This window comes from Narcine bancroftii, chromosome 1, assembly GCF_036971445.1.
Source record: "Narcine bancroftii isolate sNarBan1 chromosome 1, sNarBan1.hap1, whole genome shotgun sequence".
Lineage (NCBI taxonomy): Eukaryota > Metazoa > Chordata > Chondrichthyes > Torpediniformes > Narcinidae > Narcine > Narcine bancroftii.
In genome coordinates, this window is record NC_091469.1 from 479,920,939 (window position 1) to 479,939,839 (window position 18,901).

At 45.5% G+C, this 18,901-nt stretch overlaps 1 protein-coding gene across 5 annotated transcripts in view; it reads right to left on the reverse strand.

The window, feature by feature from the left end:
- The window catches only part of LOC138751914 (sodium channel protein type 1 subunit alpha-like), a 299,966-nt gene that overhangs the window by 14,591 nt on the left and 266,474 nt on the right, over positions 1-18,901 (reverse strand). For all 5 annotated transcript variants that reach the window (XM_069914861.1, XM_069914864.1, XM_069914862.1 and 2 more), the window contains one exon: positions 2,272-2,325. In XM_069914861.1, coding sequence (XP_069770962.1) covers positions 2,272-2,325 — 54 coding nt within the window. The remainder of the gene's footprint in view (positions 1-2,271; positions 2,326-18,901) is intronic.

The window sequence follows — 18,901 nt, forward strand, 5'->3', positions numbered from 1 at the left end:
CATTGCAGTTGCTGCCACATCCAATGGCAAGAAGAATGTGGGATTAATGATGATCTAACCAGAATTATATCAAATGCATCACAGTGTGGGTACAGTCACTGCAGAGAAATGGATTGGAGGTCAATCCACAGGACCATAAGAGTGGCAGAGAGGATCACTAGAGTCTCCCCCCATCCCGTCGACGTGATGTTCCGGGATCGTTATCTGAACAGGGCGCACAAATTCATCGAGGACCCCTTCCACCACGCACACAGCATCTTTCAGTTGCTCCCATCGAGAAAGAGAGCCAGGAGGATCAAAGCCAGAACCACCAGGCTGAGGAACAGCTTCTTCCCACGGGCAGTGAGAATGCTGAACGACCAAATGAACTGCTCACCCTGACCCTCCGAGACTCTGATATTCCGACACATTCTTTATTTATTTATATACATGAATACTTGTCCTGCATATGCATTGTTCACCTGTATGTGTGTTATATCTGGTTGCGTGTTGTTCTTGTATAATCAGTTGACAATAAACTTGAATAAAACACAAACGTCTGGAGACACCGTGTTTGAAGTAAAAACACGACGCTGGAGAAACACAGCAGGTCATATAGCAAAGATAAAGATACAGAACCAATGTTTTTGGCTTGAGCCCTGCATCAAGGTACTGATGAACCTTGGGAGCCTGTGACGAAAGCTGGGATCCTTGGTCTCGCGGAAACCTCCACCGCATGGCCAGCCCAAGCATAGGGTCCCGAATGACCTAAGGACTTGCTGGTACGTGACCGTGAGGAGGGGCGTACACAGACCACCATTACAATGATCCTACAAGATTATTAGAAACGATGGTTCCACCTTTTTCATTGACTTCGGTGGTAAGGAGGAAACCTTTACCGTCGACTGCCTGAAACCATGACTGCAATGAGCTAGTCTCCACTTTGCCTTGCGACGCTGGGGCACGCCACTGAAAGCTATGGACAATTGCCCGGTTGCTGGTTCGGTGGTGGGGGGGGGTCATGTCGCGGCCTGCGCACGGAGACGCGAACTGGCCTGCAAAATGGCTGACGAATGCATGGACCTGGAGGGGGGGTGGGGGGAGTGACACCAGCCATTGTCCCAGGTGATTTCCGTGCAGTGGGAGGATGGGGAGCTCTGGCGGGAATGCTGGCCAACCCGAGGTTGGTGCTCCGATGACACGAGCCCCTGATGTCAGCACCGGTGCAATAAATCAGTCTTCGATTCCTCGTGTGTGTGTGTGTCTTCCTTCCACACTCATCGTAGCGCGATGTGTCATTATCTATGTGATATAAAGGACACTGTTTGACCTGCTGAGTTTCTCCAGCATTGTGTTTTTACTGATAATAAACTTGACTTGAAATGCAAAAATGCCAGATAAAGTGCACTCATCAGTCTCTCTCAGTGCTCCACCCAAACCACTGGCCTCCACCACCAACCAAGGTAGAGATGGTAGAAAGATGGGGACATCCAGACCTCCAGATCCCTCTTCGCAATATGTTAACGAACTTTCATCGCCAAAGGGTCTGAATCCTGGAACCTCTTCCCAACACCAGTTCTCGATAACAGCTCACCACCACCTTCTCAGGCCAACTGCGGATCGGTGATCAATGCTAACACTTCAGCACTGCACAGATCCCGACAACGAGTTTTAAAAAATCCTGACGCAGAATCGAAGGTTAGTGCAGTGGTCGGGACAACTCTGTTACAGCGCCAGCCACCTGGGCTCGAATCCGGTGCTGTCTGTACATTCTCCCCGTGTTTGCGTGGGTTCCCTCCTGTGTTCCAAAGATGTATGGGACTAGGAGGTTAATTGGTCACAAGGGTGTATCAGGGTCATGGGCTGGAAGGGCCAGATATCGTTCTGTATCTCTAAATTAAAAATTATTAAAAAATACTCAGCGAGCCAGGCAGAGTCTGAGGGAGGAAACACTAGTCGGCATTTCTGGACAATGGCCCGTCCTCAGAAACACTGAGCTTTTCCTGCACTTCCTGTTCATGCTCTGTTAATTTATGACCTCGGAACATGAAACATTGACCGGTCCCTCTATCCACAGATTCTGCCTGGCCGACTGACTTCTTCCAGCACTTATGACTTTTGCTTTGCCTTCTTCCAGCATCTGCCACTTTGTTTTGGTCACAGACGCAGCAGGGTAGGTGGATGGCGGCCTTTCTTGGGTAGAAGCTGCTGAGTTAATCCCACTGCCTCTCACACACCCCATGTCCTCTGATCCCCTTTGAAGCTGCAGTATAGCAAGGACAAATTCCTTACGTTTCTTGAGTCTACGGCAGCATACATGATGTTCATCCAGCCCTTGAACGTTGCCTAGAAAAGAGAAAAGCATGGTTAAAGAGACCTTTATTACATTCCCACTCTATCCCACCCCTTAGCCATAGGAAGAAATCCAGGACTTAGGAAACCATAACATGGTTACAGGACAGCAACATAAAATACAGGTTCAGGAATAGGCCTTTGAAGCAATCAACCCCATTCTGCACGTTCCACATAATAATGTCCGATTCTTTCTCAATACCATATTAAATGTAATTTTCAAAAAATTTGCATGGTGTTTGGCACATGAGGCCATGCTGCCCAAATCCACCAATTAACCTCCAAATCCCTGGTGTAAAACACAAAGGTCCGCAGGCACCATGCTTGAAGTAAAAACGCGCTGCTGGAGAAAATATGTCCTTTACGTAGCAAAGTTAAAGGTACAGAACCAACGCTGAGGGGTTTGATCAAGGTATGAGTAGCAAGGAGGGACATGTGGCAGCAGAAGTGAGTCTGGGCGAGTACGTGGTCATAGAACTTGAGGGCATCAGGGATGATAAATGGGGAGCAGTGAGAGAGATTCCCTTGATCAAGGGCTCAAGTCCAAAATGTTGGCATTGCACCTTTATCTGCGCTATATAAAGTATATTGGTTGAGCTGCTGAGTTTCTCCCGTGATGTGTTTTCACTAATCTGCAAACCCCCGTAACATTTTGAAAGGTGAGAAAAAAACCGGAGGAAACCCACTCAGGTTGCAGGGAGAGCGTACAAACTCCTTGCAGACAGTGGCGGGTTTGATCCAGTGTCGCTTTGATAGTGTCATGCCATCCACTGCACTAACCGTGCTCTCTGCCCCTGCCCCTCATCTCAGCCTCTTTGCCCGTACAATTACAATGTTCATTTCCATTTGTAACACTCAACAATTATTGCTGCCTTGACCATATCCAGAAAGACCTGGCCAGAATTCATTCTTGCGCTTGTTACGAGCCTAGAGGACCCCAAAACCCAGCAGCAATAGATATTCACCAAGACAAATGGTTGCTTAAACAAAGTTGCTTTTAATTATCTTTGAACTTGGAAATAGAATCAAACTTTAACTTATCTCTATTGACTTACTTATCCTAACTTAACTCCCTTCTAATTCTAAGCTCACGTGTATGTAATGTGTGTGTAAGTTCAGAAAAGTTCTTTGGTTCTCAGTCCAATCTCACTTCTCATTCCTCCAAGATTACTGGTTGCAGGCAATTCTTATACTGTGCACAGAATTTAACATTTATAAAGTTCATCAGGCTTTGGTGTTTGAAAGGTAAATGGTTACCGCTCAGGAAGGTTCTTGTCGGTTTTCAGAGAGAGATGTGTTGTTCCAAGACACCCACAACTGATGTACTTCCATCAGCCACTCCAGTGTCTTGCTGACGAAACTTGCCCCTTCAGGGTTCTCCAGATGATAACCTCTTTCTTTCAGGTCACCAAAGAGTTCCTTTTTGTTTCTCTTATTCCAAGTGAAACATTAGACAGCCAGTCCTCTTGTCTTGCATGAATCACAAGGGGTTTGACCAGGCTGTCTTCCAAATGGGGCTTTTCACAAGCTTGACATCTTGCCCTGTTCCAGTCCCAGCTGCTCTTGCTGGCTGTAACGCTATAGAAGTGATCTCTTGTCTCTCTCACCCTCTCCCTCTCTGACTGAGAGAAAGCCTGTTTGACTCTCCCTGCTTGAAAAACCACATGACCCTCTTACAACAGCTCCAGACAGAAGCGGCTCAGACAAGTTCTTTCATCTCTTGCATTTTTGTAAACAACAATTCATTAGTGAAGTCTACTGAGTACTCTTCAAAGCTCTTGCAAAAAGCTGTGGAGCCTTTATGTCTAGCTTGGGGCAGAGCTTCAGTATTTCAAATAAGATCTGTTTTAAAGTTTTTGTATGTGACCTACCCTAACAAACCTTTCCCAATTTATCTCCCAAAAACATATCTATATACTCTGTCACACGCTGATAACATTCACATCACAAAGGTAGTACACAATGACCATCTTCAGCGGGAGACTGGATGAGGTCAACATTGAGAAACTGCAGAATTATTGCCTGTCCTTAACCTTCCCCCGAATGGCTTCGTCGGCCACTTCAGAGGTCGTTAGCGCGTCTGCCTGAACCAAGTAGGGGCAGCTGATTCCCCCCTTCCCTTCCGATGTTCTGCATTATCCAGATGGCACCATCATGAACATAAGAACCAGGAGCAGGACCAGGCCATTCAGTGAGATCATGGCTGATCTGGTGATAGGGTCATTTTGATGCTGGCATTTCAATTCCAAAGTTATTCCACTAGAGTCAGAGAGAGATATAACATGGAAATTAAGTTAAACAAGCAAGTCTGCAGATGCTGGGGTTGTAGTGCGATACACAAAATTGTTGGAGAACCCATCAAGTTTCTTCAGCTCTTTGGGGAACAATATAGAAATAGGCCCTTTGACCCATCGAATCCAAGGCAACTATCAAGCACCCATTTTATTTACACTAACATTCTGCAGACATTCTCGTGTGTTTATCGTTGGGATGCTGGGAGTTCGACAGAGTTACTCAGATGTTGAGGAGCTGAGTTACAAGGAAAGGTTACTATATTCCATGGAGCGTCAGAGAATGAGGGGAGATTTGATACTGCTACACAAAATTTTGAAGGGTATAGATAGAGTAAATGCAAGAGGCGTTTTCCACTGAGGTTGGGCGAGATAAATACCAGAGGACATGAGTTAAGGGTGAAAAGGGAAATGTTTAAAGAGAACATTAGGATGAACTTCTTTACACAGAGAGTGTGGAATGAACAGCCAGCTGAAGTAGTGAATGCAGGGTCAATTTTGACATTTAAGAAACTTTTGGACAGGTGCATGGGTGGGAGGGATATGGAGGGATATGGTCCAGGTGCAAGTCAGTGGGAGAAAGCAGACTAGAAGGGCCGAATGGCTTGTTTCTGTTCTGTAGTGTTCTATGGTTCTAGGTGTGGGCAAGTGTTTTGCACAGAGGATGGTAGGTGCCTGGTATCACTGCTGGTGGTAGTAGTGGAAGCATATGTGGCAGTAGCATTTAAGAGGCTTCCACACAGATACTTGAAGGTGTGAGGAATAGAGGAATATGGATCATTGCAAGCAGAGGAGATTTAGTTTAACTTGCGCATCATGTTCAGCACAGTCGTGGGCCGAGGAGCCTGTTCCCCTGTGGTACTGTCCTGTGTTTTATCTATTACAACTGTTCTACTCTTTTAAATCTCAACTTTAGCCCCTTTTACACAGCCTCCTCAAGTGGGAATATTAAGCCTTTATTACACAACGCCATTCTGTACAGCAGTATTGCAAGACACTCGGTAGCATGGTATTCTCCACTGTTTTTCCTGCGTTCCTTGTTGAACTTTAGTATGAGCTTACTTGCCTTGAAAGCACACAAAGCAAAGCTTTTCACTGCATCTCAGTACATGAGCCAATAATAATAAACAAACTAAGGAGAGAGAGAGAGAGAGAGGGAGGAGGGGTAGAGAGATAGAGGAGAGGGGGGGGAGAGAGAGAGAGATGCTCCTTCTCTCTGGTGGGAGTGTCATAGTTATAAAGAATGGAACATGCCCTTCAGCCCAACTAGTCTCTGATGACCAAGTTGACATTATGTAATTACGCATTACAACAGACTGGGGCATAAACTTCAATCTAGATCAATGGTTTTCAAACTGCCCCCTACACTCCCATCCTACTTTAAGTAAACCTTATGACATCAGTGCTCTGTGATGAGTAAGGGATTGCTTAAGGTGGGATGTGAGTGGGAAAAGAAGGTTGAGAACCACTGCTCCAGACCCAATTGTTACTGAAATATTTGGCTTGAGAAAAATTGTCATCGGCCCATTTCCTTTGGAGCTCTGAAACCGTGCACATAAAGAGTCAATTAGCGATGATTAAAACTGTGGTTTTCAAACTTTTTTCTTTCCACTCACATCCCACCTTAAGCAATCCCTTCCTAATCACAGAACACTTGGCATAGCAGTTGTTTAAGGTGGAACGTGAGTCATTGAAAACCACTGTCTAGACCCATTCGCAGCTGGTGTTGGACAGTGACAACCTCAATAATGTGATTAATACAGACCGTTTGACCATGCTTTATTCTAATCTAACGTTTCCATTATTCTAACAGTGGGTGTCACGGAGAGTGAGGTAAAATGACAGCAGAAAAATGCTAAAAACATCACATATTTCACAGTTACTCGGTTGAAGGGATTAGAATGATGCTTTCCAGCTGCCCGGGAGGTGAATGGAATTGTAATATCTCAGGAAGGTCATGTCATTGCTTTTTCAATTCAGATTACATACTGTGCTGACCCTTCAACTCATTCATTACAATTACAACAGCATATTCATCTGCAGCTCTGGAATTCTTTTTGCAGGGATCTCAACTGAGTCAGAGGAAATGCTGCAATGTCTAAGAGCAATGCATCCAATATAAACTGCCTCCTCCCCCCCCACCTTTTCCCCCACCCCACTTTAGAGTCCGGGGATAGAGATGCAAACCCTCTCAAAATAGCAAGTTTTCTGTTTCCCATATATTGGCTTTTTCCCATCCAGCCAATTAACCACAACCAACTCTCCCCTCCTAACTGATCTACCACGAAATCTCTTCGGGGTTGGGGGGGGGGGCTACACTGATGAAGTTCTCCTCCTCTCTTCGAAGGGAGTTCTGTGAGAGTATGCCTCACTGCTTCCCATCTGCTTTTTCCCCAGCTCTCTCTCTCTCTCTCTCTCTCTCTCTCCCTCTCTCTCCTCCTCCTCTCCCCTTTTCCCTCCATCTCCTTGCACAGATCCAAAATCAATTCTCACTGTTATGTCTCCAGAGTTACTTGGGAGACTTCATAAATAACTTAGAGATGCAAGATTCAAATAACAAAAGGGACTTTACTTACTGATGCCTTCCACCATCTCACACTCACTCATATAAATATACATACACCCCACAGTGGGACCCTACAGTTACTGCAGTGAGAAGGGTGTATTCTTATGTGGATACAAAATAGTTCACATTATCCTGACTATATAACACTCACCTCTCCTCTTATCATCTCCAATTAACACCTTTTGTTGGTCTGGACTCCTCCCCTGGCCAGTCATCAGCCTTTATCCTGACACCTTCTGTTCTTTGCTTACAAATAGAAGAAGGGCTCAGGCCCAAAACGCTAGTCATATATCTTTACTGCCTGTGGACCGGCTGGGTTCTTCCAGCATTTACTGTGTGTTTTCACTACAATCACAGCGTTTGCAGACTTTCGTGTTTCACCCGTTTCCCTCCAACTCCTTTCACAGAGCCAAAATTAATTCTCGCCTTTACTCTTATCATATCCTTTTGACTGTTGATCCGAATTCATCCACCTGTCATTCTTCAGTCTTTATTCAGACGACTTCCTGGCTTTTTTTTGCTTAAACCATGAAGAAGAGCTCAGGCCTGAAATGTTGGTAATATATCTTTACCCCTTATGGATTCTGCAAGACAGGCTGAGTTTCTCCAGCATCTTTGTGTTTTTGTCACAGATTAATTTGTTTAGATGAAGAACCTAGATTTGAATTTAATCCCATGGAAAATTCTGTCTTGGTGTGGTTCCCCTTCCCCTCATGACCCTCAGAACCTAGGACATTAATTAACCCTTTCTCATTGCATGAGACTAGATCTAAAATGCGGGAAGACAAATCAAATGGGATCTTCCCCTTTCCTGTGGGGTCCAACAAGGTCTATTCTGGGCCCCGTTCTCTTCTCCTTATGCATGCTTCCCCTCACCCATATCACCCAAAAACACAGCATCTCCTTCCACTGCTGCGCTGATGATGCTCAGCTCTGTCTCCTCCTGAAGCCCAACGATCAAGCAAAGAGAACCAGCCTCATCGACCGGAGGACATAAAGTGCTAGATGGCTCAAAACTTCCTGCAGCTAAACAAAAGCAAATCTGAGATCATCCTATTTGCACCCCCCCCCTTCCCCAACTCCACCAAAGTTATCACCAATACGCTTGGCAACTTACCCACCCTCATCAAACCACACATCAAATCCCTTGGTGTGATATTTAATTCCACTTTCAAGTTTGACAAACAAGTCAATGCAGTATTAAAGCTGGCTTTTTCCAGCTCCGCACTGTTTCCAAAATCAAATTGTTCCTGTCGAGAAAGTTATCCGCATCCTCATTTTCTCCCATTTAGACTAACTCTCTTTACACGGGAATTAGTCAGTTATCATTATCCTGTCTACAACTGGTTCAGAATGCGACAGCAAGGCTCCTGACAGCAGCCAAGAAGAGGGACCATATCACCCCTATTCTTGCCTCCCTCCACTGGCTGCCAATACGGCTCAGGATAGATTTTAAAGTTCTCCAGTTTGTTTACAAAGTCATCAGTGCACTAGCCCCCTCCTACACCACCAATCTCCTAATGCCCTATTCCACTTCAAGTCCCCTCAGATCAGTCAATTTAGGGCGCTGGGTTATTCCACGCTCAAATCGCAAACTCAGGGGAGATCGCCTTCGCGATAGCAGCCCCCAAACTGTGGACCAATATTCTTCCTTCCATCAAATCAGCCCCTTTCTTTAACTCTTTTAAATCCAGGCTGAAGTTGTATTTTCACTCACAAGCATTCTGAGGTGATTGTTGATTGTTACCATGTTGTATGTACAATTCTGAACCTCGGGTACCTGTTTTATACTGTGCTTTAAATAGCTGCCTAAGTTGCGATGTAATTTATAATCGGTACAGCACTTTGGTCAACAGAAGTTCTTTTAAATGTGCTCTATCAACCAGTTTACCTATCTCGGCTGCACCATTTCATCAGATGCAAGGATCGACAATGAGATAGACAACAGACTCGCCAAGGCAAATAGCGCCTTTGGAAGACTACACAAAAGAGTCTGGAAAAACAACCAACTGAAAAACCTCACAAAGATAAGCGTATACAGAGCCGTTGTCATACCCACACTCCTGTTCGGCTCCGAATCATGGGTCCTCTACCGGCACCACCTACGGCTCCTAGAACGCTTCCACCAGCGTTGTCTCCGCTCCATCCTCAACATCCATTGGAGCGCTCACACCCCTAACGTCGAGGTACTCGAGATGGCAGAGGTCGACAGCATCGAGTCCACGCTGCTGAAGATCCAGCTGCGCTGGATGGGTCACGTCTCCAGAATGGAGGACCATCGCCTTCCCAAGATCGTATTATATGGCGAGCTCTCCACTGGCCACCGTGACAGAGGTGCACCAAAGAAAAGGTACAAGGACTGCCTAAAGAAATCTCTTGGTGCCTGCCACATTGACCACCGCCAGTGGGCTGATAACGCCTCAAACCGTGCATCTTGGCGCCTCACAGTTTGGCGGGCAGCAGCCTCCTTTGAAGAAGACCGCAGAGCCCACCTCACTGACAAAAGGCAAAGGAGGAAAAACCCAACACCCAACCCCAACCAACCAATTTTCCCTTGCAACCGCTGCAATCGTGTCTGCCTGTCCCGCATCGGACTGGTCAGCCACAAACGAGCCTGCAGCTGACGTGGACTTTTTACCCCCTCCATAAATCTTCGTCCGCGAAGCCAAGCCAAAGATAAATAAATTAAGCTAAACTATGGTAGTAATAAAAACACAAGGATATTGGAGGAACTCAGCAGGTCTCACAGCATCCACGGGAGGTAAAAATATACAGCCAATGTTTCAGGCTTGAGCTCTTCTTCAAGGTGGGAGCAAAAAGCAGGTAAGTGCTTAAATAAAAAGGCTGGGGGAGGATGGAAGGAGCAGCACAGGCCACCAGGCAAAAGGCGATGGATAATTGGAGAGGAAAGGTGAGAATTGATCAGGAGAAAGTAGGTATTAGCGAACGCAGAGCTGGAGGAAAGAAGACAGAGGCATAGGGAGAGAGACAGAGCTAGGGGAAGGAGAGAGAGGGGCAGGGTGGGGGCGGGCTCATGGAAACCAAAGAAGTCGATGTTGATGTTAAACAAGAAATTCTGCAGACGCCGTTGTTATACAGTCAGGATAATGTGAACTATTTTGTACCCTTCTCAATGAAGTAACTGTAGTGTCCCACTGTGGGGTTGTATATGTATATGAGTGTGTGTGAAGAGTTTCCTGAGATGGTGGAAGACATCAGTAAGTAAAGTCTCTTCTGTTATTTGAATCTTACATCTTTAAGTTATTTAAGAAGCTTCCCAAGTAACAGAGGGACATAACGTGGTGGCAGCGGTGGAATAAGAGAACAGGAATAAAACCATACAATTGATTGTAAATCACTGAAATATGAAGGGGAAGAAGAAAAAAAAAAACATGACTGAAAAAAATGTCTGGAGCAACAGCAATTCACCCAGTGATGGACGGGGAGGCTGAAACATTGTTGAATCTTTTAAAAAGTTTCAGCAGAAAACTTTAACACCAGCAAAGCCTGCAACACCAGTTATCAAGTGAGGTATCAAGTGAAGAGACCACAACCTCTAATACTGAAACCTCCACACAGCAGTTGTCAGGTGAAACACCACAAACTACATTGCCTACACATGGACCAGCAACATGGAGCCCAACGGTCGCAACCAAATCCATGAGATGGCGAAGCAACATACTGCCCCCAGTGCGATATCGATAAGAACTATTTAAAAATATTTGTGGAAATAAATTAGTGTACAAGTTCAGTTACTTAAGTTGCATTGGAAAGAAAATGATAAAGAACACTAACTGTTTCTTTATCTTGAGAAGGAGGGACTTTATAAAGTCAGAATAATGTGAACTATTTTGTAACCGCGTAAGAATATACCCTTCTCACTGTAGTAACTGTAATGCACCACTGTGAGGTACTCTGTGTGTGTGTGTGTGTGTGTGTGTGTGTGTGTGTGAGAGAACAGTTTCCTGAGATGGTGGAAGGCATCAGCAAGTAAAGTCTCTTCTGTTAATTGAATCCTGTTATGTCTCTAAGTAACTCAGAGACATAACAACTGTGACTGTAGTTTAAGATAGATACATAACCAATGATTCGGGCCTGAGCCCTGCTGTATTACAAAGTCTGTCTTCCGAGATGGAGGCAGAGAGATCAAGAAAGGGAAGCCAGAGATGGACCAATTGAATTTGAGTTTGGGCTGAAAGTTAGCAGCAAAGTAAATAAGGTTGACGAGCTTGTCATGGGTGCAGGAGGCAGCACCAATGTAGTGGAGGAAGAGTTGAGGCGCCTTGCCTGTGCAGGCTTCCAGCATGGATTGCTCCACATAACCAACGAAAAGGCAGGCATAGTCGGGACCCACGGCTGCCCATTTGACTTGGAGAAAGTGGGACGAGTCAGAGGAGAAGCTATTGAGGGATTTTATGAGAAAGTTTGTCTCTCTAATATAATGGAGGAAACTCCCACAGACACGGGGAGAACGTACAAACTCCTTACAGGCAATGGCAGATTCGAACCCGGGTCACGGGCGCTGTAAGAGCGTCATGTTAACCGCACATCCTTGCCAAATTAATGAAATTCTTCCTGTAGCTGGGTGACTAGAACTACACCCAATACCCCAAGTGTGGTCTCACCAGCCCCTGGTACAGCTGTCACAAATTTTGCACTCGCTGCCCTGCCCCTTTAAGGCAGGCATGCTGAACACCTTCTCCACTACCCTGTGCATCTGTATCCCGAGGCCTCTGCCACTTCACTATAGAGGGAGATGGGCTGTGTCACAAACAGCGGCACAACATCACTGTTAGGCGGTGAAGAGCTGATGGAGAGGTTTGAGGAAGGCTTAGGGCCAAAGATGAAGATGATTATGGTTTCCAGTGGTGCAGCAATTAAATTTGCGTGGTCATTACGGTCAGAACACTGATACCTTGCAGAGTTGTATGTCCACAGGAGATGACAGGGATCCAAAGCTCCGAGACCATCAAAGATAGGATGGGCACGTTGATATTGAAGGGTGGCTGAATCAGGTGCCGAAAATGGCTGCAAGTACAGGGCAGTACGTAAAGGGTTGCAGGTTGAAACAGAGTTTTGGAGAAGATTAGGTTTTAAATAACAGACCTACAGCACAGTAACAGGCCCTTTCGGCCCACAAGCCCATGCCACCCAATTACACCCACTTAACCTACAACCCCCAGTTGGGAGGAAACTCTGGGGAAAACCCACGCAGACACGGGGAGAGCATGTAGACTCCTTATAGACAGATCGATGGCGCCGTAAGTGTTGCACTATCCGCTGCGCCGACTGAGCCGCCGCCAGATGGTGAAATTGAAATGTAACAAATTAATTAAAAATCATCTATTTCCACTCGCAACAAGTGTGAAGGGATGGAGGGAGGGCTATCAGATGCAAGCAGCAGAGATTTTGTTCGTTTTGGATTTATTTTAGTTCGATTTATTCAGCGGCCCGGGTTCAGTAAGGAGTTCATACGTCCTGCCTGTGGCGCATGAGTTGCTTCCCAGAGCTCTGGCATCCTCCCACCCTTCACAATGTTCATGGATAGTAGGTCAATTGGGGTATTTGGGTAGCATGATCTCGTGGGCCGGAAGGTCCTGTTACCGTGCTGTATGTCTAAATTTTTAAAAATGGTTAGCACAGACACATGGGCCGAAGGGCCTATTCCGGTTCTGTGTTCTGCGTGTATAGCTGGACTGTATCCAAACTGAGGTGGTTGTGTCAGGCCTACTAAAGCCAGCTGTATCCCGCTAAATCAACCCTGTTTGTTCTCTGTTCAATGGTGTTTAATTTGACACCACCTTTACATCTGGGTGAACTGAATGTTTCACATGCAAATTGATGGCTGTGATTCCGTGTGGACCTTGGAACAGGAGGTGGGACTGGTGTGCAGCCAAGAGTCTGATTGCTGGGAGATGGACAAAACAGAATTAATCAAATCCAACAGTAAAATGATATTGGGGAATGGATAGAATGGGGAACTCAAGGGACAATCTATCCTGGACTCTCCACATCTCCTCATTAGTCAGGCAGGCACAGCAGCGCCTACACTTCCTAAGGAGGTTGAGGAAGGCAAGGCTACCGGCCCCCATCTTCATAACCCTTTTTTACAGGAGCACAGTTCAGTGTGTCCTGTTTGACTCCATCACTGTGTGGGACGGTAGCTGTAAAGCATCGGACCGCAAGTCAATACGAAGGATCGTCAAAATGGCTGAGAAGATCACTCGGGTCTCCCTTTCCTCTATTTACGACATTCACTGAGAGTGTTGCTTCAATAGGGCTCAAAGAATTACTAAGGCCTCTTTCCATCCATCACACAGGGTCTTTGACCTACTACCATCAGGAAGGATGGCTGCCAGGCTAGGAAATAGGTTCTTCCCACAGGCTGTGAGACTGATGAACATGTAGTGAAGTATTCCATACTGAGCTGCTATAGACGTTGGTGTACATGTTGTGGAATCGCTGTACACACTGTCAAGTTTATGTCTATGCGGGGAAGCCGATGTACACGCTGTGCAAGACTGATATACACCACTGCTTCTGTCACATGGACAGGAAGTGACAGCATCAGTAATGTCATCAGCCCAGATTTAAAAACCTGTGTTGGACGCAGGTCAATTTCCCGCATTTTCCACAGCACGTCCGCCATTTTGGGAGCCGGTTCACTTGCTGGTAAGTGAGTCGCCACAAACACTATATACAGTAAAATCCCTGGTATCTGGAACTCAAGCAGCCAGCAAACCCAAGCAACTGGCCAAAATAAATAATTGAGGAAATAAATAAATGAAATGAAAATTTAAATAAAAGTCGAAAATTGTAAAAGTAAATGTTCTCCAAAGTAACACACAGCCCCTTGGTGAGGATGGGAGCAATCATTCAGCCAGCGGAGCACCCCAGTCGTGTCCTGCCTGCCCACAGCAGCTGTTTGAATGAAGCTGTGCTTGAATAAAATGGCGTCGCCCAGGATGAAGAGCCGGCCAGTTTTGCTCGCTGCTGGGGCGATTCTCCTATCCCTGCCTGGTAAGAGGCTTTATCTTTATTAGTATTAAGGCTTTATCTGTAAACTTGAGGGAGGGGTGGTTAATTATGACAGTGGCACGGTTAGTGTAACGCTGTTACTGTGCCGGCGACCAAGGTTCGAATTTAAATTTTGTAAGTTACAGGAATTATCTGATTAAAATGAACTTTGCACAATTAAGGACTAAAATACTGATTTTTTTTTTCTAAATTACTTTACATTTTGCACCATCCTTTGTCTTTTAAATGGTTTATTCTTAATACAGGTGGGCCTTGTAAGAGTGAGTCTCAGGCAACCGGAAAATTCACATATCCAGCATCTGCAATCCCCGTAGGCGCTGGATACTGGGGATTTTACAGTATATTTGTTTTAAATTAAGTCCTCATGTACTGATGCGATTATTATGTGCACTGAGTGTGCCCCGTGGTCCAGAGAAACACCATTTAGTTGGGATGTATGTACAGTCAGATGATAATGAACGGCAGCTTGATCAGGGAGGCTCTGTGGCCAAACGTACTTGCAGGTGGAAATCTCAGAGAATCATACTCGCACGCCCAGTGTAGTCAGAAGAATGAGAAGGGTTCTATGTCTTTTATAAAAACTTATGAAATTATGAAAGGAATGGATAGAATAGAGGGGGTGGGGTAAGATCTTCCACTGGTAGGTGAGACGAGAACTAAGGAGCATAATCTCAAGGTTAAAGAGATGAAGAGGAACAGCCTTTGCCAGAGAGTGATGAAGCTATGGCATTCTCCGCGCATGGAAACAATGGAGGCGACCTCATTAAAATCAGATCAGCCATGATCTGATTGAATGGCAGAAAACTCAGATGGCCGACTTCTGCATCTATTTAATTAAAAAAAAAACAATTTAGTCACACAGCACGGTAACAGGCCATTTCAGCCCACGAGTCCGTGCCGCCCAATTAACCTACACCCCCGGTACGCGTTGTCTTACACCAATTGGAAACTGGCAAGAGGCAACAACTTGCCTTGTCCACTCTCCTGGGACAAATATTTCTGCAGCGCATCTGCGGTCCTGGAGGTTGCAGGAAGCAACAGACAAGGGAACAGAGAAGGCGTTTGGGCTCCTTCAGGTCTAGATGACGAAGGGACGTGGTGGTGGAGGACGGCGTAGAATATCTGTGTTTTCTCTCAGGTCGGTGAGGTGAGTGGCATGGCTTACTCCTGCTGGGGTTATGGGAATGAAGGGGTTATCATACGAGGAGCGTTTGTTGGCTCTTACCCTTGTCTTGTTGGAATTTAGGAAAATGGTGGGGGGGGGGGCGTGGGGGTGGATCTCGTAGAAACATTTTGAATGTTGAAAGGCGAGGACAGAGTACATTTCCAAAGGCAGGAATTAAGGACAAGACGGCACAACTCCAGGATTGAAGGGTGTCCACCCAGAACAGAGATGCAGAGAAATTTCTTTAGCTCGAGGGTGGTAAATCTGTGGAATTTGTTGCCACAGGCGATTGTGGAGGCTAGATCAATGGCAGAGATTGATAGGTTCTTGATTAGCCAGGCATCAAAGGTTACAGAGAGAAGGCCAAGCAGTGGGGCTGGGTGGGAAAATGGATCAGCTCATGATTAAATGGTGGGGCAGAATCGATGGGCTGAATAGCCTATTCCTGCTCCTATGTCTTATGAGCTTCTTGTAGCATCCTGTCTGCATCCATCCCAGGTTGGGACAGGATCAGAGAGTTGTGAACGCAATTCAGACCATCACATAAACTGCAAGTCCCCCCATCCCTTCCATCGATTCTGCCCTTACCTCCCACTGCCTAAGGAGAGCAGACAACATGTGAAAGGTCACATCCCACCCTGATCATGTTCCCTTCTGTCCTCTCCTGTCAGATAGGAGTATGGAAATGTACACGTCTAGACTCAAAAACGTTTTCTTTCCTGCTGTTTTCTTGAGTGGATCTCCCATGAGAATAAGATGATGCCTTGCATGTTTTAACTGTTCTTTTATCTTTAACATGATAGCCTGAATATTTGTGGCACCTTTGTTTTCATTCTTAGAGCACAGAACTCAGAAATCTACAACACTGTACAGGCCCTTCGGCCCACATTCTTATGCTACCTGCTGTGCTATGTGGAGATTGAGTAGCTTGGCCAGCACACGAAGCAAAGTTTTTACAAGATCTCACATACCAATAACCAGTTCAATTCAATTTGCGAAGGTAAAATATAGGAGCAGGAGTAGGCCATTTGGCCCATAGAGCTTGTGGTAGGTGCATTCATGGAAGAGGAAGTGAGTGCAGCCCAGCTGGGGATAAGGTCAAGCTCATCAGTAATGGACCAATCTCGACAAGAGGTGGCACTACAACAAACCTATCTCTCGCACTCCCCTTCCTCTCCCTCCGTGCCTTGTGCATCCACAAGGTCCAGCTCAGATTGGGGGTGTACAGAGCCAGCATCTTGTACTGAGGATGCAGTAAAATAGTACTGAAGTGAGTTACAGGGGAAGGTTAAACAGGTTCCGATTTTATTCCCTGGACCGTCGAAGAATGTGGGGAGATTTGATAGAGGTGGGATATAGATAGAGTGAAGGCAAGCAGGCTTTATCCTCTGAGGTTGGGTGAGACAAGAACTAGGGGTCATGGATTAAGGGTGAAAGGTGAGATGTTTACGGGGAACCATGAGGGGGCACTTCTTCCTGCAGGGTGGCGGGAGTGTGGAACGAGCTGCCAGCTTATGTGGTAAATGCAGGATTTTAAGAGGAAGCTATAGAAATGAGAAGGATTTCAACGTTCAAAAGACATTTGGACAAATGTATCGATAGGAAGGGTTTAGAAGTACATGATACAAAGGCAGGCAAACGGGACTAGCCCACAATGCCAACTTGGTCAGCATGGGTAAGTTGGGCCGAAGGGCCTGTTCCATGCTGAATGGCTTGTACATTTACATAGACATTAGATTTGGGTTTTATTGTTCTTCATCCAATGACTCTGTACCGAACAACTTGGGCGGGAAAGATGCATCGAGATCCGAGAGTGTTTGAACATCAGCCGCTAAGTGTTTTATAAGGATGCTGCTGGTTGCTGAGTTACAGGGAAAGGTTAAACAGGTTAGGACTTGGTTCCCCAGAGCGTCAAGAATGAGGTAAACAAAATTATGAGGGGTATAGATGGAGTAAATGCAAGCAGGCTTTTCTCACGGAGGTTGGGTGAGACAAGAACTTGAGGACATGGGTTAAGGGTGAAAGGGGAAATGTTTACAGGAAACATCAGGAGGATCTTGATGCAGAGAGTGGTGAGAATATTACAGCATGGAACCAGGACTTTCGGCCCTTCTAGTCTGTGTTGAACAATTTTCCTATTGTCCCATTGACCTGCACCCAATTTTACCCCTCCCATCCACGTCCAAATTCTTCTTAAATGTTAAAATTTGAGCCCGCATTCACCACTTCAGCTGGCAGCTCGTTCCACACTCCCACCACCCTCTGTGTGAAGTTCCCCCTAAACTTTTCTGCTTTCACTCTTAACTCATGTCCTATGGTTTGTATCTCACTGAAAAATTCTGTCCACGTCGACTCTATCTGTCCCCCTCAAAATTTTAAATACCTCAATCAAATCTCCCCTCAATCTTCTACACTCCTGGAAATAAAGTCCTAACCTGTTTAACCTTTCCCTGTAACTCAGTTCCTGAAATCTGGGCAACACCCCAGTAAATCTTCTCTGCACTCATTCAATTTTACTGATATCATTCCTGTAGTTAGAGGACCAAAACTGCACATAATACTCCAAATTTGGCCTCACCAATGTCTTTTACAACTTTTATAACATCCCAACTCCTATTCTCAGTTCTTTGATTTATGAAGGCCAATATGCCAAAAGCTCTCTTTACAACCCTATCCACCTGTGACACCATTTTCAGGGAATTATGTATCTGTATTCCCAGGTCCCTCTGTTCTACCGCACCTCTCAGTGCCCTACCATTTACCGTGTATGTCCTTTCATAATGTAACACCTCACACTTGTCTGCATTAAACTCCATCTGCCATTTTTCAGCCCATTTTTCCTGCTGATCCAGATCCCTCTGCGAGCTTTGAAATCCTTCCTCACTGTCCACAATGCCTCCAATCTACAACTTGCTGATCCAATTTACCACATTATTATCCAGATCACAGATATAGATACCAAAGAACAATGGTCCCAGCACCGATCCCTGAGGCACACCACTAGTCACAGGCCTCCAGTCTGAGAAGAAATCATCCACCACTACTCTCTGGCTTCTCCCACATAACCAATGTCGAATCCAGTTTACGACCTCACCATGAATACTGAAGTTTTGAAATTTTCTGACTAACCTCCTATTTGGGAACTTTTCAAAGACCTTACTAAAGTCCATGTAAACAACATCCACAACCTTTCCTTCATCAACTTTCCTAGTAACCTCCTCAAAAAACTCAGATGAGTTAAACATGACCTTCCATGCAGAAAGCTATGTTGGCTATCCGTAAACAGTTCTTGGCTATCCAAATACTTATATATTCAATCTCTTCAAAGACCTTCCAATAATTTACCTACTACTGACATCAGGCTCACTGGCCTATAATTTCCAAGTTCACTTTTAGAGCTTTTTAAAACAGTGGAACAATGTGAGATACCCGCCAAACCTCCGGCACCACACCTGTGGCTAAGGACATTATAAATATTGCCTCTGCAATTTCTACATGAGCGTCCCTCAA